This window comes from Heteronotia binoei, chromosome 18 (assembly GCF_032191835.1).
Source record: "Heteronotia binoei isolate CCM8104 ecotype False Entrance Well chromosome 18, APGP_CSIRO_Hbin_v1, whole genome shotgun sequence".
NCBI classification, from domain to species: Eukaryota; Metazoa; Chordata; class Lepidosauria; order Squamata; family Gekkonidae; genus Heteronotia; species Heteronotia binoei.
This window is the reverse complement of record NC_083240.1, coordinates 42,148,570-42,167,180: the sequence shown is the minus strand read 5'-3', so window position 1 is coordinate 42,167,180 and position 18,611 is coordinate 42,148,570. Positions and strand designations below refer to the sequence as shown.

Here is an 18,611-nt window from a genome sequence, read left to right as displayed (position 1 = left end):
GACAAGAAATAAAACGGAGACCTATTACAATCATTAAGCGCTGCAAATCAATTAGAAATACAGGAAGCCAGAAATGGAAATAAGAAAGCCTTATAAGAATTTAAAGACACATCCTGATTTGACGTATCCTAATCAGTCATAGTGGAATGGGCTGCATTCGGACAATCATTATGACTCGAATCAAACCACGGTTTTGTGTTGCGTTGATCGGGTGTTACGGCGATACTGCAGAGGGCAGCCCTAACGCAAACGTCTGGATCAGGAAAGAGCTCCCTTCCCAAAGCACCCAGCGATGTGAACTCTGCAAATGGATTATTTTCCTATACAGAGTCTGTCTCTTCTTTATCTGGTGTACTTTTAACCTTCCAGAAATTGTGCCGAGTCAAACTGGGCAAGGTTCCAAAAGGCCTGCGACCGAAACTTTGTTGCACCAACTTTTCTGTGGTCTGTAAAAAAAAATTAAAAAGACCTTAGAAAAGAAAACTCAGCATTATCTATTTTTGTAAAACAAAGCAAAAAAACCCCCCTAAGAACAGCCATGGAAACAATTAAGCTATCGTAGGAAAATGCTGCCACAGTCTTTGTGGCCGTGGATGGAAACCTATCTGCATGCTCGCATGGCTCTCTCGCTTCTTGAAGCATGGTGCATTTACCTTAATGGGCCATTGATACGCCACAGATGGAATATGCCATGCTGGGTGGTTTTTACTTCTGCGGCCCTCCAACTCTCCCGGGAACAAGTGCCTCTCGCGTTTCAGTGGACTTGTGTGTATGCCTTAACATGGTGTTGTGCAAACAAATGCAGAACTGGGTACTGTGTGCAGAATGCAATGGACGGCTTTGCCTAATGCTTCCCACGGACTCGCCTTGCAGGGTTGTTGTGAAGAGGAGCCAGAAGCAGCAGGGGTGCAAGGAAGCCGGTCTGAGCTAGGACTCAACGTGTGTGTGCTGTCAAGTCACAGCCAACTTAATGGTGACCAATGTTCCCTCTAAGCTGATTAAAGGGCTGGAACACTTTCCCTATGAAGAAAGGTTGAAACACTTGGGACTCTTTAGCTTGGAGAAACGTCGACTGCGGGGTGACATGATAGAGGTTTGCGAGATAATGCATGGGATGGAGAAAGTAGAGAAAGAAGTACTTTTCTCCCTTTCTCACAATACAAGAACTCGTGGGCATTCGATGAAATTGCTGAGCAGAAAGGTTAAAACGGATAAAAGGAAGTACTTCTTTACCCAAAGGGTGACTAACGTGTGGAATTCACTGCCACAGGAGGTGGTGGCAGCCACAAGCATAGCCACCTTCAAGAGGGGGTTAGATAAAAATATGGAGCAGAGGTCCATCAGTGGCTATTAGCCACAGTGTGTGTGTATATATATATATATATATAAAAAAATTTTGCCACTGTGTGACACAGAGTGTTGGACTGGATGGGCCATTGGCCTGATCCAACATGTCTTCTCTTATGTTCTTATGTTCTTAAGCTGCAGAGCCTTGTGAGCAAAAATTCTACTTTGTGACCTACTGGCAATAAAGTGGTGAGCTGCTGCATCAATTAGTGCGCTCGGGGGGGTCATCCTTCCTGAGCTAAGACCAAAATGTGTGAGCTGGAGGCTAACAATCTGTGAGCTAGCTCACATGACCTCGCCTTAGAGGGAACACTGACGGTGACCCCGGAGGGTTCAGAGGTGGTTGGCCCTCGCCTGCCCCTGCATATAGCAGCCCTGGACTTCCTCAGTGGCCTCCCTCCCATCCAAGGACTAACCAGGGCCGATTTGGTCTAGCTTCTGAGATCTGACAAGGTCAGGCTACCCTGGGCCATCCAGGTCAGGGGACAGACCGAGTACCAGGAAGAAAATGGCTGAAGGATTTCTTCCCACCTTCTGCTTGGGCTGAGCCGGTCACTAAGTAAACTTAGGCAACCGTCTAGTGTATGGGTGTCAAACATGTGGCCCAGGGGCCAAATCAGGCCCCTGGAGGGCTCCTATCGGTTCCCCAAGCAACTGGCTGTCATCTTCTTCCTTCTCCCTCTCTCTTGCTTCCTTTTGCATCAAAGCTTGCTTTGCCAAGCTTGCTGGATGGCACAGAAGCTATAGAACAAAACCTCTATTTTCTCCATTGGCTGAGGCTCTTCCCTTGGGGAGGAAGGAGGGAGAGGGATTGCTTGCTTCAAAGGAAATTCTGGCTCTTTCCTTCCTTCTCCAGGGACCAGGAGGGGGAGGAGCCTCAGCCAAGGAAGAGAGGCTTGGTTCAGTAGCTCTGCTGTGCGATTGAGAGAGCCTGGATTGCACAGGAGAGATACAAAGAAAGCACCTTTAAGACCCACAAGTGCTAATGTTTTAAGCATGTTTTAAGTTTTTTTTAAAAAAAAAATCCTTGTGTTTGTCTGTGTCCTTTATAAGGTTTACATCTCTAATACCTGGCATTACATTTTATAACTCACATGGCCGGGCTCAGCAAGGTCTCATTTATGTCAGATCTGGCCCTCATCACAAATGAGTTCGACACCCCTGGTCTAGGGCACCAGATTTTGAGGGGCACCAAAGAGGCGAGAGGAGCCTCCTTTGTCCTTTGAGCCGAAGGGAAGCTGCTACCCGCTTGCCACCCTTCTTTCCCTTACTGGGCCTACCCAAGTACCAACAATGTCTGCTGTCGCCGCTCTACTGCCACCCCCTAACCATCCAGGTGAGAGAACAGTGGAGGGTTTTACATTTTGCACCGAAGGGTGTGCATGTCAGACAAAGTCGTAGTTTGTCTTGGGTACCCAAAAACCTCAGGATTGGCCTGTCCCCAAGGAGAGGCGATACTTGTAAGAAATGTAAGTTACTTTCACCCCTGGGACGAAGGAGGGGGTTTCACTTGCTGCTTCCCCATTTCTGGCACCATCAGAAACCTGGGTCCTTAAAAAAAAAGAAAAGAAATCTGCTTGCAGCGTGTACCTCTGAATCATTCGTCAGAGAGATACAAAAAGGAAAGGAAACATTGGTTGAATTGCAAGAACTCAGTGCCGTGAAAAGTGACTGACGTGTGAAAGAGAGACGACAATGAGTCCTTTCTGCGAGCCTTCTCCCGTTCAGTCCGAGGTCACTCCTTCGGCAAGCTGGACGCTTGAGCCTAACGCGTCCTGACAGCTCGAGATGATGAAGAAGAATTCCCAGATCCGGAGCTGCGGCCTCTTGCTTCCCCGCTGCCCCATCAACGCGGCCCAACAGCCGCCTATCGTTGCGCCTGGCCGGTATCTCTGCAGGAATTTGTGTAAATCTCACTGGGGGAGAGGGACGGATCCACCCCTCCAGCAAATCCTTCCTTCCCTCTCTCTCCTCCCCCCACCCCTCTTCCCATGGAGGATATTTTGAAACTTCTGCCTAAGGGCCCCTTTTATAAAGGAAAGAGGGAGAAAGGAAAAATCATTAGGAGGAATAATGCACAGGAGAGGAGATTCCACAGTTTGGAGAGAGCCACTACAGAGAGAGAGAGAGACAGCAAGCATAAGCAGAGCAAAGGCAATATAATTTATGAGTGTTCCAGGCAACAGAGGGCTATATAGATATTCTAGCAGGCCCTGGATTAATGTCCCGTATAAAAACGGTTTCACGTTTAGCGAGCCAGGCAGGGACTTCCTCCCTTTCAAGAATTCCGTGTCGTCCTTTGACAGCTCCTGGGGCTGTTCTTTCGTCTTGATCAGACAAACGACCTGGCTTGGCCCTGACGACCGATGCAGCCCGATTGTCCTCCGTGTGCCTCGAAGATCATAAAATCAAAAGGGGAGTGACGGTTAGTCTTTCCCAGCTGTTCTTGGGCTTTTTGTCCCAGCGGCTTCCTCTGCTTTAAAAAACGACTTATCCGAGCTTTTGCAGATGGGGCACATGGGAAGATTTCGGTTGGGAACGTTCAGTCTCAGTACTCAGCTGAAAATGGGGAGGCTGGGACTTTGAAGTGGGAACTTGCGATGGGAAGAGTTTAGGGTGATATCCTGGACGGCACCTACACAGGCTCAAGAGACCTCATCAGGCAAAGAAGGGAATTAAAGGGGTACAACATCAGTCCCTTCTATCGGCGGACAATGTGAAACTTTTGATTTGGTCGGGCCTGGTATAAATATTAGGAAGTTGGCTTTCTGCCTTTGTCTGGTCAACGGAGAAGTAACATCTGCCCGCTATATCCCAAGCCCCTGCAAACTGGTTGAAGACAGCCTGGCTTGGACAGCATTTGTTCCTGATGGGTTCCAGATAGGGCTGTCCATAGGATTGCCAAGTCTCTCAAAGCTGAGACCTAGTAGCATACAGCATGGAGCACCATCTGGCGGGTTGGGCAGAGCACAGCTGTTTGGGGTGGCCCTAGCAGAGCCTGTTTGGAACACTCAGAACCAAGCAGACAATGGCTCGTCCCTCGTTTCTGGTAACGTCCCTCGTTTCTGAAATCTTACCCCATCCCCTGGAGTCTGTGAGAAGAAGGTTAAAGGGACTCATCCCTCGTTTCTGGTAACGTCCCTCGTTTCTCGTCCCTCGTTTCTGAAATCTTACCCCATCCCCTGGAGTCTGTGAGAAGAAGGTTAAAGACCTGAGATTCCAGTGTCAGGGCTGGCCCTGCCACTAGGAAAACTAGGCGATTGCCTAGGGCGCCAGTCTTCTGGGGGCATCAAATTGGGTGCCCCCCATGTGACTCAGTGATGTTATCAGTGCGGGGGGGGGGCACCAGAAGTTAGCCTTACCTCAGCTGCGACAGTCTAGGGCCAGCCCCATTCAGTGTCAGCCTTGTGACTGAGCCACCGTAGCTGCCTGTGGCTCCAGCCATGGCTAGGAAGCCAAAGAGATCCAAAAAGCGATGAAGTCATTGAGTTCCTCACGCCATCTAACTTTGCTCACAGGCGCTTGCGCATTCCAAAGCCGCTGCCTTTGAACAGACTGCGATGTTTCCTTATCACTACCCTTATCACTACCCTTTCCTTATCACTACCCTTCCAGGAAGCCCCACCAAACAATGGGCACATCCACAAACCAACTGCCCTTCCACCACACCCCCTCCAGCCTAGAAATAGGAGCTCTCCAGCAGCCCTGGCCCCACTCAATGCACAGCAGCCAAGAAGGTCAGAGCGCCTGCTCCGGCTGCAACGCCACTGAGGATGTTCTCCGCAGCTGAGAACGAAACGTCTGGAAGGAAAACTTTCTCCAGTAGAACACAGCACTTGAGCCCGAAAGATTCTACAAACCCTAATGATATTACCAGCCATGAAAACCTGAAATCTTTGATAGACTGCGATGTGTCCACACTGATATTTCTTATTATTGACTGTTGAGAAGTAGAGGCTACTTCGAAGTAGAGGCCACGGGTTTTTCCCTTCACCCCATTATTTTCTTGTAAGAAATGTTTCGATAGCGTGGTGTTGATTGTTTCCGCTTGGTTTCAAGGGACTGCAGTAAAGATCATGGAAACAGCGGAGAGGCGGGCTTGCGTTTTGCGGCTTTGCTGCTTCTAAGTTGGAGTTTTTTTCAGTACTTTTCCATCTCGGACCTGGAAACAAAATCAGGATTTCTGGAAAAACCCAGATCCAACTACTTTAGGAAATCCCAAATATTTGGGGGGAGGGGGGTCCAATAGACCCAAACTTGGGGGAGGGAGGACCCGGAAAGACCATGCACATCCTTAGTATCCATGGTGCTTTCAGGCAAGTTTTAGTCTTCTGCAGTGAAAATTTCATTACAAGTTTAGGTCTAACTTCTTTTTCACTTAAGACAGGATTGCCGGGGTGAGGTGGGACGTGATGGAACAAACATGTGGCTGTTCCCCCCGCCACTTCCTTGGTACTGTCCAGACAAGGCGGCTGTTGCTGCCTGATTCCCTTGTGGTTATAAACAGCCTCTGTCCTGTATGGAAGCCCTTGTGTTCCCAGGCATAGCAAATCCAACGGTCTGGAGAAATTCAGGCTGATTCCGCACTCACCTTGCTCCGCGGACCATGCCGGGCTTCCGTTTCTCTCTGGAGCAAGCCAGCGATTGGGAAGAAATGGGGGGGGGACCCTTGCGCACGACATCAACGCTCATTCCTTCTCCGGGATAGCATGTGTGTGCATACGAGGAGAGTCAATGGAGGACCTCTTGCCCAGCTCCCTATCAAAAAAATGTGGGTGGGTGGGAGGTATTCAAAACCAGCATCTCCCATTCTCTCATTTCATTCATCTCTGGACCAATGAAAAACAGGGTCCACTCCGCCCTTTGTCCCAAGGCCTGTCATGACATCTCTCCTTCCTCTACCTTACAGGGTTGTTGGGAGGATAAAACTGAGGGGGTTGGACAAACATCTGGAGCAGAGGTCCATCGGTGGCTATTAGCCACAGCGTATTGATGGAACTCTCTGTCTGGGGCAGTGATGCTCTGCAGGGCTTCTTTTGTAGCAGGAACTCCTTTTGTAGCAGGAACTCCTTTGGAACTCCTTTGCTTCTTTTGTAGCAGGAACTCCCCTGAGGCAGCCAATCCTCCAAGAGCTTACAGGGCTCTTCGTACAGGGCCTTCTGTAAGCTCCAAGAGGATTGGCTACATCAGGGAGGTGTGGCCTAAAATGCAAAGGAGCTCCTGCTACAAAAAAGCCCTGATGCTCTGTATTCTTGGTGCTTGGGGGTGGGGGGCACAGTGGGAGAGCTTCTAGTGTCCTGGCCCCACTGGTGGACCTCCTGATGGCACCTGGTTCTTTTTGTCCACAGGCTGTTGGACTGGATGGGCCCTTCGCCTGGTCCAACAGGGCTTCTCTTATGTTCTTATGTTATTAACTGGGGAGAGGGGTCCCTGAATTACACCCAGAACTCCTTGGAAGAACAGCAAAATACAAAGACACTAACGGGACCTATTCAATCCAGTAGCAGCTTCCACCTTTCTGATTCTTTTAACTCCTTTTTTGTTGTTGTTCCTTCAATCCCCCCTCCCCAAAAAAATGAACACAGCCCTCTATTTATCCACAGAACAGGCCCAGCCTCCACAGTCGCTTCCAAACGCAGACACTCCCAAGCGCCTCTCCCCGAAGCGAGTGGGAGTGCCCCCCAGGTCAAGAAGGTAATTCCCGCACAATCCCCAACCGCCTCTTCCCTTGGAGGCCCCTCATCGAGGCCGAGGTAAGTAGTGCCGGCCTTCTCAAAGCCGGTGGAAGAGGAGACGTGGGAGGCCCAGAATGCCGCAGGTGGGCTTCTCATTGGCAAGATCTCTCCCTCCTTTGGGTTCTGAGGGTTCTAGGGGCTTTTGGCTCTCCACTTCTCCACTGCGTGGGTGGCCAGACTGTGTCAAGGGCCCACGCCTACCTGCTTCACAGGTTGAAGTCCAACCTGTGGCGAGGCATGTTGGTCGCTCACGCTTGAAGAAGAGAAATCTCTGGCTCTTTTCCAACTGCTTTGGGATCTGCCTACCTACAAAGATGGTTCTGGCCATTCAAACATAAGAGAAGCTGTGCTGGATCAGGATGACAAGTCCATCCAGTTCAAGACCCCGTGCCCAAATCCAGGTGCCACCAGGAAGTCTATCGTTGGTGGGGAGAGCTCCACAAGCCCTCCCACGGTTGCCCTCCAAGCACCAAGAAGGCAGAGCATCACTGCCCCAATCTCAAGCTGAAGTACAGAGTGCGGAATGTAGACAAAATGGCATGGCTATGGCAACGAAAGCTAGCTCAGTGCTCACCATCATTGCAGGCCTTCTCATGGGGACGCCACGCCCCTTCTAGATCAGGCCTTCGTGGGCCACCAAACGACATGGTTGACTGAACTGTACCAATCCAGATTGCCAGTGGGGCACGTGGGCCAGGCTGTTGCCATGAGTAGGGTGGCAGATGAGGCTCAGATTCAAACCCCCACTCTGCCATGAAGCTTGCTGGGTGATCTCGGGCCAGTCGCCACATTCTCTCGGCTTCACCTTCCTCACAGGGTCGTTGTTGTGAACAGGGCTTTTTTTTTTGTAGCAGGAGCTCCTTTGCATATTAGGTCACGCCCCCTGATGTAGCCAATCCTCCAAGAGCTTACAGCAGGCCCTGGAAGAAGAGCCCTGAAAGCTCTTGGAGGATTGGCTACATAAGAGGGGTGTGTGGCCTAATATGCAAAGGAGTTCCTGCTACCCAAAAAAGGCCTGCAGAATTTGAAGCAAACCAAGACGTTCTTCCTCAGGGGGGCACCTGAGGAATCGGGAAGGAAACCAATGCAAGTTTTAGTCAGACAGGCAAGAGATCTCCTGGGAATGCTGCTGCTCCTGAGAATTTGTTTCTTTCTCACGAGGCTCGAGTCAGCACGCGCCGCAGAGACTGGCAGCTCGATTCGAGTCCGGTCACACCCATTAGAAATCCCAAGCTCCCTATCGAAAGCTCCTACCCCAGAACTCTTGCTGGTGTCTGCGGTGGGACTGGACTCGAATCGAGTTGTCCTCAGCACAGAATTCGGCCACTAGAATTTTCCAGGTTTTCCTGGGCCCTTGGATAAAGCCAGGGTTAGATAAGTGGCATGGATGTCCTTATAAAATGGGTGGCCAGACTTGCTTAACTTAAGAACCACAAAGAATAAACATCAGATGTTCGTGAGCCACAAGACATGAATGTCAGATGTTTGGGAGAAGGAAGGAAGGAAGGAAGGAAGGAAGGAAGGAAGGAAGGAAGGAAGGAAGGAAGGAAGGAAGGAAGGAAGGAAGGAAAATTGATGAGAAGGGAGAGGTGGAAAGAAAGCAACTTTAACTTTAAATGCAATTCTCTACATCATTTAAAGAGAGAGAAATACCTCTTTAAATGATGGGGGGGCGGGGGCTTTGAGAGCCACACAATATGAGCCACATGTTGCTCCCAAGCCACAGTCTGGCCACCCCTGCCTTATAAAATGGACAACACACGTTCTACTGTTTCGACAGCATTCAGCTGGCAGGAACACAGATAGGGAATATGTGAGTGTCTCCCGACAGGACTGAAGGCAGGCAATGAAAAGGGACTAGGGTGCAATCTAGCTGTCCTATTGCAGACCAACACGGCTACCTTCTGACCCCTCTCTTTTGCTGTAGCTGAAGTCCCCCTGCCTGGTGTGGCTTCGCTGTCTTGCTCTCTGCTTTCGGTGGCTGCACTTCTTCCCTGTGGGTTACCTGGCAATGTCTGCAAGGGGTGTTTTCCTGGGCTGAGCTGGGCATTGCGCCAGGTCTTGGGGCTGCCTTCCAAATGACTCCCGCGCCAACTGCTCCAACCAGGCTGCCTGGCGCAAGAGGTGTCGCCTCGGCGTGCTCGCAGTGTGTGGCTTTTGATCGTTCTTGCCTTGGAAGCGGGGCTGGGGGCACCTGTTCCCAGGTGGCACTTCCTCGAGCCTGCCTGCCTTGTGACTGTTACTAAGAGCTCCTTGTATTGATCTGCCTGCTCCTAAAATAGGCCTGAAAAACATGCAAGGAGACAGGTCAGAGGAGGCTTCAAGCACAGCTTCTATTGGGTGAGGCAGGTACATGCTACAGGACAGAAGCAAATACAGGTTACAAGAATATGTCAGAAGAGCCCTGCTGGATCAGACCAGTGAGGGTCCATCTAGTCCAGCCTTCTGTCTCACACAGTGGCCAACCAGTTCCTCCAGATGGCCAACAACAGGGCAAAGGGGCTGAGGCCTTCGCCTGAGAAGAACATCAGAAGAGCCCTGCTGGATCAGACCAAGGAGGGTCCATCTAGTCCAGCCTTCTGTCTCACACAGTGGCCAACCAGTTCCTCCAGATGGCCAACAACAGGGCAAAGAGGCTGAGGCCTTCCCCTGAGAAGAACATCAGAAGAGCCCTGCTGGATCAGACCAGGGAGGGTCCATCTAGTCCAGCCTTCTGCCTCGCACAGTGGCCAACCAGTTCCTCCAGATGGCCAACAACAGGGCAAAGAGGCTGAGGCCTTCCCCTGAGAAGAACATCAGAAGAGCCCTGCTGGATCAGACCAGGGAGGGTCCATCTAGTCCAGCCTTCTGCCTCGCACAGTGGCCAACCAGTTCCTCCAGATGGCCAACAACAGGGCAAAGAGGCTGAGGCCTTCCCCTGAGAAGAACATCAGAAGAGCCCTGCTGGATCAGACCAGGGAGGGTCCATCTAGTCCAGCCTTCTGCCTCACACAGTGGCCAACCAGTTCCTCCAGATGGCCAACAACAGGGCAAAGAGGCTGAGGCCTTCCCCTGAGAAGAACATCAGAAGAGCCCTGCTGGATTAGACCAGGGAGGGTCCATCTAGTCCAGCATCCTGTCTCACACAGTGGCCAACCAGTTCCTCCAGATGGCCAACAACAGGGCAAAGGGGCTGAGGCCTTCCCCTGAGAAGAACATCAGAAGAGCCCTGCTGGATCAGACCAGGGAGGGTCCATCTAGTCCAGCCTTCTGTCTCACACAGTGGCCAACCAGTTCCTCCAGATGGCCAACAACAGGGCAAAGAGGCTGAGGCCTTCTCCTGAGAAGAACATCGGAAGAGCCCTGCTGGATCAGACCAGGGAGGGTCCATCTAGTCCAGCCTTCTGCCTCACACAGTGGCCCACCAGTTCCTCCAGATGGCCAACAACAGGGCAAAGAGGCTGAGGCCTTCCCCTGAGAAGAACATAAGAAGAGCCCTGCTGGATCAGACCAGGGAGGGTCCATCTAGTCCAGCATCCTGTCTCACACAGTGGCCAATCAGTTCATTCGGATGGGCAACAACAGGACAGAGAGGCTGAGGCCTTTCCCTGAGAAGAACATCAGAAGAGCCCTGCTGGATCAGACCAGGGAGGGTCCATCTAGTCCAGCATCCTGTCTCACACAGTGGCCAACCAGTTCCTCCAGATGGCCAACAACAGGGCAGAGAGACTAAAGCCTTTCCTAATGTTTCCTCCTTCCTCTGGATTTCAGAGGATTAGGAGTAGGAGCTAGTTTGGTGTAGTGGTTAAGTGCGCGGACTCTTATCTGGGAGAACCGGGTTTGATTCCCCACTCCTCCACTTGCACCTGCTGGAATGGCCTTGGGTCAGCCATAGCTATCGTAGGAGTTGTCCTTGAAAGGGCAGCTGCTGTGAGGGCCCTCTCAGCCCCACCCCCCTCACAGGGTGTCTCTTGTGGGGGAGGAAGGTAAAGGAGTTTGTGAACCGCTCCGAGACTCTGAAATTCAGAGTGGAGGGCGGGATAGAAATCCAATGTCGTCTTCTTCTTCTGAATGTGGAGGTTCCCCTCAGCCACCCTGGCTAGTAGCCATTGATAGACTTCTCCTCCCTGAATCTGTCTAATCCCCTTTGAGAGCTGTTTGTTCCTGTGGACATCCTCTGGCAGCGAATTCCACATTTGAATCGCTTTCCGTGTAGAGCAGCGTTTCCTTTCGTCCATCCTGAAGATGCTTCCCATCAGCTTCATCGGATGCCCTCGAGTTCTAGTATTCGGGGAGAAAAAAGTTCTTTTTGTCAGCTTGCTCCACCCCAGGCACAACTTCGCAAACCTGTATCGTGTTCCGCCTTATCATCTCTTTTCTAAATGGGAAAGTCCCAGGCTCTTCAGCCTTTCCTCGTAGAGAGTGTGCTCCAAACTCCTCATCATCTTGGGTGGCCACCTTTGTACGGTCTCCAGGCTCCTGACCTTCTCTGCCTGGTTCCTCCCCAGCCTGTGGTTTATTTGAGTTCCAACTACAACAGCACAGGGCTGGCCCTAGGCTGTCTGGCACCCTAGGCGAGACTAACCTCTGGCGGTCCCCCCCCCCCACTAATAACATCACCAAGTCACATGGGGGGGTGCCCAATTCTTCACCCCCCAGAAGGCCGGCGCCCTATGCTATCACCTAGTTTGCCTAGTGGCCTGGGCAGCCTCGCAGGAGAAACACTGCCAGAGCCTGGAGGGAAGGACCTGCAGGTGGCTGTGGGAGGGGTCATGAGCAGGCAGGGGAAGGGGGCACAGGGCTGGTGGGGGGGCAGGGTTCCCTCTGAGCTGAGTGAGCGTGAGCCAGCTCACAGGTTTTTAGCCTCCAGCTCACACCTTTTTGTCTTCGCTCTGGAACAATGGCCCCAGAGCCAACTAATTTATGCCATGGCTCACAAAATAGAAGTTTTGCTCCCAAGGCTCCGGAGCTCAGAGAGGGAGTATTGGTGTGAGACAGGAATGGAGGCGTGAGCAGGAGGTCCTGGCGGTGGGCAGAGGGCAGGGGGAGCGAGCGTGCTCAGCCCAGGGCCTGTAAGAACACAGCAGAGCCCCCGGAGAGGGCACCTTTTCAAAAACGTGGCAAGAAGCTCACGGGAAGAGGCGTTCACACCTCCTGCCGCTGCACAATTGCGCTCCTCAGCACTGCCCTGCCCTTGTTCCTCCCGGAAGGCACTGAAAAGACGGGTCCAGATCTTTTCTTCCCCTTCTGAGGCAGGGGGCGGCTTCTGGCAGGCAAAAGCATTCAGGGCTGGAAGGACGACCCCACCTGTCGCTCCTCTCTGAGCAGCCCCCTGTCACTCAGGGTCCCAGGCGGGGCGGCCAGCAGCAGGGGGTGGGGGGCAGAGCCGTAACCAGGATCTTGAAAGCCAGGGGGTGGGCCTTTTAAAAAGGCGGGGGGGGCACCCTTTCCCAACCACTGCAGGGCTTGCGACGTCTCAGAAGCTTTCTGGAGTAGGGGCTGAAGCCGGAGGCTCTGAATGTGGCCAAGTCGAGGCAGCCGACCCTAAAACTTTGGCGACAAGAAGGGACTGCACCTTCCGTGCGAGCAGGGGGTATCCCTCCACCTCCACCTCCCTCTCCCCCACCCTGGCCCTTTGCAGCCAGCAGCTTCATCCGTCCCCCCTCCCCGGCCTATTCCACGTGACTTCCTCCGCCTCCCGCCTCTCCACCAGCTGCTTTTGCTGTTGCACTGCGCTGTGGCCTGCTCAGCTCTCCTGGCTCCAGCTACTCTTGATGATACTTCACTGGCTTGGGCAGGGGGAGCAGGCTGCACTCTGGAGGGCCCCCTGGGAGTTGGGGGGCCCTGCCTGGAAGTCGGCAGTGCCCCTACAGTCCCCCCCCCCCCCGTGCTACAGGCCTGGTGGGGGATAGGGTTGCCAGGTTCCGGTTGGGAAGCGCCTGAAATTTGGGGGTGGGGCCTCAGTTGCGTGCAATGCCCTAGAGAGCCCACCCTCCAAAGCATTCCTTCTGATGCTTTTTGACCTGACACCAGAGAGCCAGTTTGGTGTAGCGGTTAAGTGTGCGGACTCTCATCTGGGAGAACCGGGTTTGATTCCCCACTCCGCCACTTGCAGCTGCTGGAATGGCCTTGGGTCAGCCATAGCTCTGGCAGAGGTTGTCCTTGAAAGGGCAGCTGCTGTGAGAGCCCTCTCAGCCCCAACCAACTCACAGGGTGTCTGTTGTGGGGGGAGAAGACATAGGAGATTGTGAGCCACTCTGAGTCTCTGATTCAGAGAGAAGGGTGGGATGTAAATCTGCAGGCTTCTTCTTCTTCTTTTCTCCAGGGGAACTGATCTTTGTAGTCTAGAGATGGGCTGTAATTCCAGGCGATCCCCAGGTCCCACCTGGACACTGGCATCCATAGCCCCAGGCATCCCAGATGTCCTTATTTTAAGACTTGGGGAAGATCCTACCACAGGCCTCTCTGGAACTTGCCTGCTGCGACCTTGAGAGTCGCAAACAAGGGCTGGAGCGAGAGCCGCATTTATGCCGCCAGCCCTCCGCTGCCCCCTCTTTGAGCCAGAGCCCTCTGTGCCCCTCTTTGCAGCCTTGGCCTCATCGCAGCTCCAGGGATCATCCAGGCTCCCACCCACCCCCGTTTTTAAATCTGCAGTTTCTTTATAAAAGTGGGATTCCTGCCTTGGTTTGGAAGAAACGCTGGGGAGAGGGAGGGATGGGTAATTTCGGGAGGAGCTCCTCAGCCGCAGCACTGCTTGGGTGGGGCAGCCCCAGCTTCCTGCTGACAGCAACCCGCGGAGTGATGCGAGAGGCTTAACCGAAGCCAGCTGTGTCCGAGGGGGAGATAAAAGGACACGAATCAGACGGGATAAGGCCAGCATTAGTGTGGGATGTGCCACTCATGGCAAAGTTAAATGGCTGGGGTTTGGGGTGGTTTTTTTTAACTTCCTGATCTCATGGGAGGAAAATAAAGTTCGCCTCCACTCAGAGGTCGACTGAGTTCCCATCGATTGGTTTTCCAGGCAATCCTGAAGGTATCTTGGATGCTTCTCAGGGCAATTCCTTTGTAAGAAGATTGGGGTGGGGTTTGCAAAAGTCCTTGAGTCAGCTGACCCTCACCTCCACAGATGGTTTCCCCCACCGGGCTGTATCACAGTTGTGGGGAGGGGGAGCTGTCTTTTTTATTGCTGTTTCCTTTCTGGGGCCCCAGGTATCTGGGAGAAAGATGAGTTGGTAAATGTTTGAAACGTTCTTGCATACAACCCCCCCAAAAAACATTCCTTGCATGTGGAAAACTAGCATGGCAGGGAAATGGCTAAGTGAGAACTTCACGCGCTCGTTGTCCATGCAATGGGGGATTCTCTGTAGGACAGAGTGTTGCGTCAAGGAGTTAGAACACCCCAGCACGCTGATGACCACCTCAGTTGGAGGAAGGCCGCAAGCCTCAGTGAGGGTCAGTCTGGCCCAAACCCTACCCTAACCCCTGAAGGCTTTCTAGCCCTGCTGGGCTGCCTGGGTAGGTGGAATCGCGTCTTTTCAGAAACCCCGTAGCAAAGCGAAGGTCTGCGTGCTCTCCAAGCCCATGAAGAGGATCATTCAGATGACTGACAAAGTGCTTGGATGGCTAGCCTTGAGTTCTTCAGTTTTACATTAAATGATTATTAAGCCGTTACCAACAAGACTTCCTTTAAGTTTGAGAACTTGAGTTTCAACAAGTGTTTAGACCTGGGTATATGCCTAAAAAGAAAGACTAAAAGCTGGGATTTGGGGAGACAGATTTCGGGTTGAATCCTACAAAGCATTTGAGTAGACATGTTTTATGTTTTATTAACCTACTGTTTTAACTGCTGCTATGCTATGTTTTAAGCCAAACCTATGTTAGTTTTATATGCTGTAAGCCGCCCTGAGCCACTCCGGTGGGAAGGGCGGGATATAAATCGAAAGATAGATAGATAGATAGATAGATAGATAGATAGATAGATAGATAGATAGATAGATAGATAGATAGATAGATAGATAGATAGATAGATAGATAGATAGATAGACAGACAGACAGACAGACAGACAGACAGACAGACAGACAGACAGACAGACAGACAGACAGACAGACAGACAGACAGACGCATGACTGTCTAACTCAGGGGAGTTGGCCATTTAACTTACAGGGAAATTTCCCGGTGGGCCAATGTCCTAGAGGGCACCTGGTGGCCAGACCCAGCCACTGCCAGCACTTCAGGGGGCACTTTGCTCAAGCCCAGGGCTTTGTTTGTAGAAAAAGCCCAGCAGGAACTCATTTGCATTTTAGGCCACACCCCCTGGTGCCAGCTGGAACTGTTCCTGCTAAAAATCCTGCGTTCCTGCTCAAACCTTCTGTTATTAACTGGTGTCACCAAACCAACTTCTCCTGCACTGCTGCCATTTTGTGCGATGAGACAAAGGGTGAACTGAGGTCCATTGTCGGTGCAACGGAGTTGTGGCCCCTGAAGTATTGGCTGCACTGCTGGGCATGTTCCAGGCCCATTCCCACTTCCCCATACCCTCCTGCTGTATGTGATACAAAGCTAGTCCTACACTAATCCCAAGTTTTCCTCATTTTTCTTTTGGGCCTGAAACATTAACTCGTCGGGGGTGCCTTTCTGTTTCCACTGCAGAGCTGCAGCGAGAAGGAAGCATCGAGACTCTCAGTAACAGCTCGGGTTCCACCAGCGGAAGCATTCCACGCACCTTCGACGGCTATCGATCACCTCTTCCGACGAACGAGAGCCAGCCATTGAGCCTGTTCCCGACCGGCTTCCCGTAAGCAAGTCCCACCCGTCCAGGAGAGAGAGAAATCCGATTGGCCAACCACCCGATGATCTGCAAAGTCTCTTGACCTGCATTTCACCCAAAGGTTGACTCCAGCGTTGGATGGTTCTTGTTCCCCTAAGAAACACGGACAACCCCGGCTGCTTAAAATCCCTTCAGGAACTGCTTAAATCCCTTCAGGAACGAACAAAATACCAAATTTGCTGTACCGTGCAATATGAATAAGGAGTCTGTCCCTCCTTGATCCTAAGAGGTCTTTCGCTGTCCTTTTCCAGCCTCGAAATAATGTCGGAAAGGCTGCTTTGAGAAAGTATTTTAAACAGGGTTGGGGTTTGGGTTTTTTTGCTTTCTTTACCATAACCTGCTCCCTTTCCCCACACGGTGAACAGAGACCTCTTCTCAAAACCCTGAGTAGCATCGCTTAAAAAATTGTAACAGAGCTGCCATACATATCTGGAGATGGGCATAATGGTTCTGGAAAACTGGGGCTAGGAGCAGGGTCCACTGTGTGACACAGATTGATGGACTGGGTGGGCCATTGGCCTGATCCAACATGGCTTCTCTTAGGTTGTAATGTTCATGTAACTCTTTGAAGGAAAAGAAAAAATCCAGAACATTCGTGGAGTTAAAAAAAAATAATCAAGGATTATCTCCAAAGTGGACAATGGTTTATTTGCGCCCCCATCCATCACGGTTCTCCATCTTCCCCAGGGATATTTGATCGATGCCAAGAGTATTACAGACGAGGGCTGTTTCTTTTTCAGCTGTGGGGAGAATGATTTTTGATGGTTCCATGTATTTTAGAAGTATCCTTAATTTCTAAGTCACAAATCTCTCTCGAATGTGCTTTTGGAACTCAGCTCTATCCCCAAATGCATGCTATCTGGAATAAATGTCTATGGTGAAAGAGCTTCCTTTTGTGTCTCATTATAGCAAATTCCTTGTATTTTTTTTTTGTTTTAAATAGGAAACTTGGCAAGGCCGTAACGTTGACTCCTGAGAGCAGAAATGGACCTTATGGCAACACCAGATTGCCACTGAAAACTGTAGCCTCGTGATGAGCTCTTCCCTCTCTCCCTTTAGGCAGAATTCCCCGTGTCTGGAAATCGTCACATTGCGGGACCTTCCACCTCCCTCCTGCCCCGCTGGGAGCAAATAATAATAAGGGGCAATATCATATTTAAAATTGAAGCTTGCTTAAATGTTACCAGGGGACAACTTGATATGGGGATGCCCTTTTTCTGCAGCAGCCCTGAGTTGTTCAACGATAAACTTGCAGTCGGAGGGCGTTTGTTTTGCAGAAAGGATGGGGTTGTGGTCCAAACTCAAGCAAAACATAGCCCACCTGTCTCCCGTCTCCACCTGTCACCTCTGCTGGTTTCCCTCACTTCTGATCTCTTGAGAACCATGCCCTCTGTTTAAACTAACAAAGCCAGAATGTTACCTAGATTTATGGCACTTCGCACCTACAACAGCAGTCTGCTTCTTATCACTCTCCAATGTTTTTTCAGCCCTGCTTTGTCCTAACACTAACAAACGCAGACCCCTATTTGCGATTCTTTTCATCTGCTAAAAACATTCCCATGATTCTACACTGCCCACTTATATTAAGAAATTGGTGCTTCCATTCCTATTTTGTCTGATGAAGTCTGCTTAAGAGCATACGAAAGCTTACATTCTGAATAAAACTCAGTTGGTCTTAAAGGTGCACCTTGTCTACTGCTTTGTTCTCCTCCTCTCTCTGTCAGCAACCACTGCTCCCATCTAATTTCTGGAGCAGTCCCTGCTGGTGGATTAGAACAGGGGTCCCCTAAACCCGCACCCCCGGTCCGAGGCCTGTTAGCAACCGGGCCGCGGAGTGAGGCAGAGACCTTTGCCGACTCCTCATTTAAAGACCCACATGGGGGGGGCAGGGACGGGGTGTGGGCATGGGGGCAGCAAAAACCCTGCCTCCCCACAGGAACATGGAAAAATTGTCTTCCACAAAACTGGTCCCTGGTGCCAAAAAGGTTGAGGGCTGCTGGATTAGAACATCAGGCCCTTTGAACGCGTGGCCCTTTTAAGGCTCCATCTCTGAACAGCATCTCCCACCTGGCTCTTTCCAGCTGCTGCAGGCTTTATGCTCTCCACGGTCAAGGGATCCACAGCTGCCCCTTCTCCTTGCTTCTCTTTGCAAAGGAAAGGAAAGGGCCCCTGTGCAAGCACCAGTCATTTCTGACTCTGGGGTGACATTGCTCTCACAACGTTTTCACGGCAGACTTTTTACGGGGTGGTTTGCCAGTGCCTTCACCAGTCATCTCCACTTCCCCCCCCAGCAAGCTGGGTACTCGTTTGACCGACCTCGGAAGGATGGAAGGCTGAGTCAACCTCTAGCTGGCTACCTGAAAACCCAGCTTCCACCAGGAATGGAACTCAGGTCGTGAGCAGAGCTTAGGACTGCAGTACTGCAGCTTTAACACTCTGCGCCATGGGGCTCTTGTGTTCTCTTTGCTAAACAGGGTTGAATTTAGGGGAGGTGTGGATACAAAGGTCAGACTTCCTGGATTCCAAATATACAAGAATTTAATGAAATCAGGGATCCTTTGTAGAAAAATAGGTGGTGGAGTTCATTAACATAATCATTAGCATATGCCACACCCCCTCTAGCCAAAAGCAACCTGATGTAAGAAAGGAGAGCCCTGGGAGAGTGAGGCCTGCTTGGGCTGGCTAGAGATCCAGCCAGCCCAGGCAGGCCTTGCTCACCTGG

General features: G+C 51.5%; 1 protein-coding gene across 5 annotated transcripts in view; it reads left to right on the top strand.

The window, feature by feature from the left end:
* BCAS3 (BCAS3 microtubule associated cell migration factor) overlaps positions 1-16,772 on the top strand; it is an 831,824-nt gene extending 815,052 nt beyond the window's left edge. For 3 of the 5 annotated variants that reach the window (XM_060259085.1, XM_060259088.1, XM_060259089.1), the window contains one exon: positions 15,712-16,772. In XM_060259085.1, coding sequence (XP_060115068.1) covers positions 15,712-15,860 — 149 coding nt within the window. In that variant the 3' untranslated portion in view covers positions 15,861-16,772. Of the gene's footprint in view, positions 1-6,950; positions 7,042-15,711 lie in introns of all 5 variants that reach the window. The other 2 variants (XM_060259086.1, XM_060259087.1) reach the window with 2 other exon arrangements.
* The last annotated feature ends 1,839 nt before the right edge of the window (positions 16,773-18,611 follow it).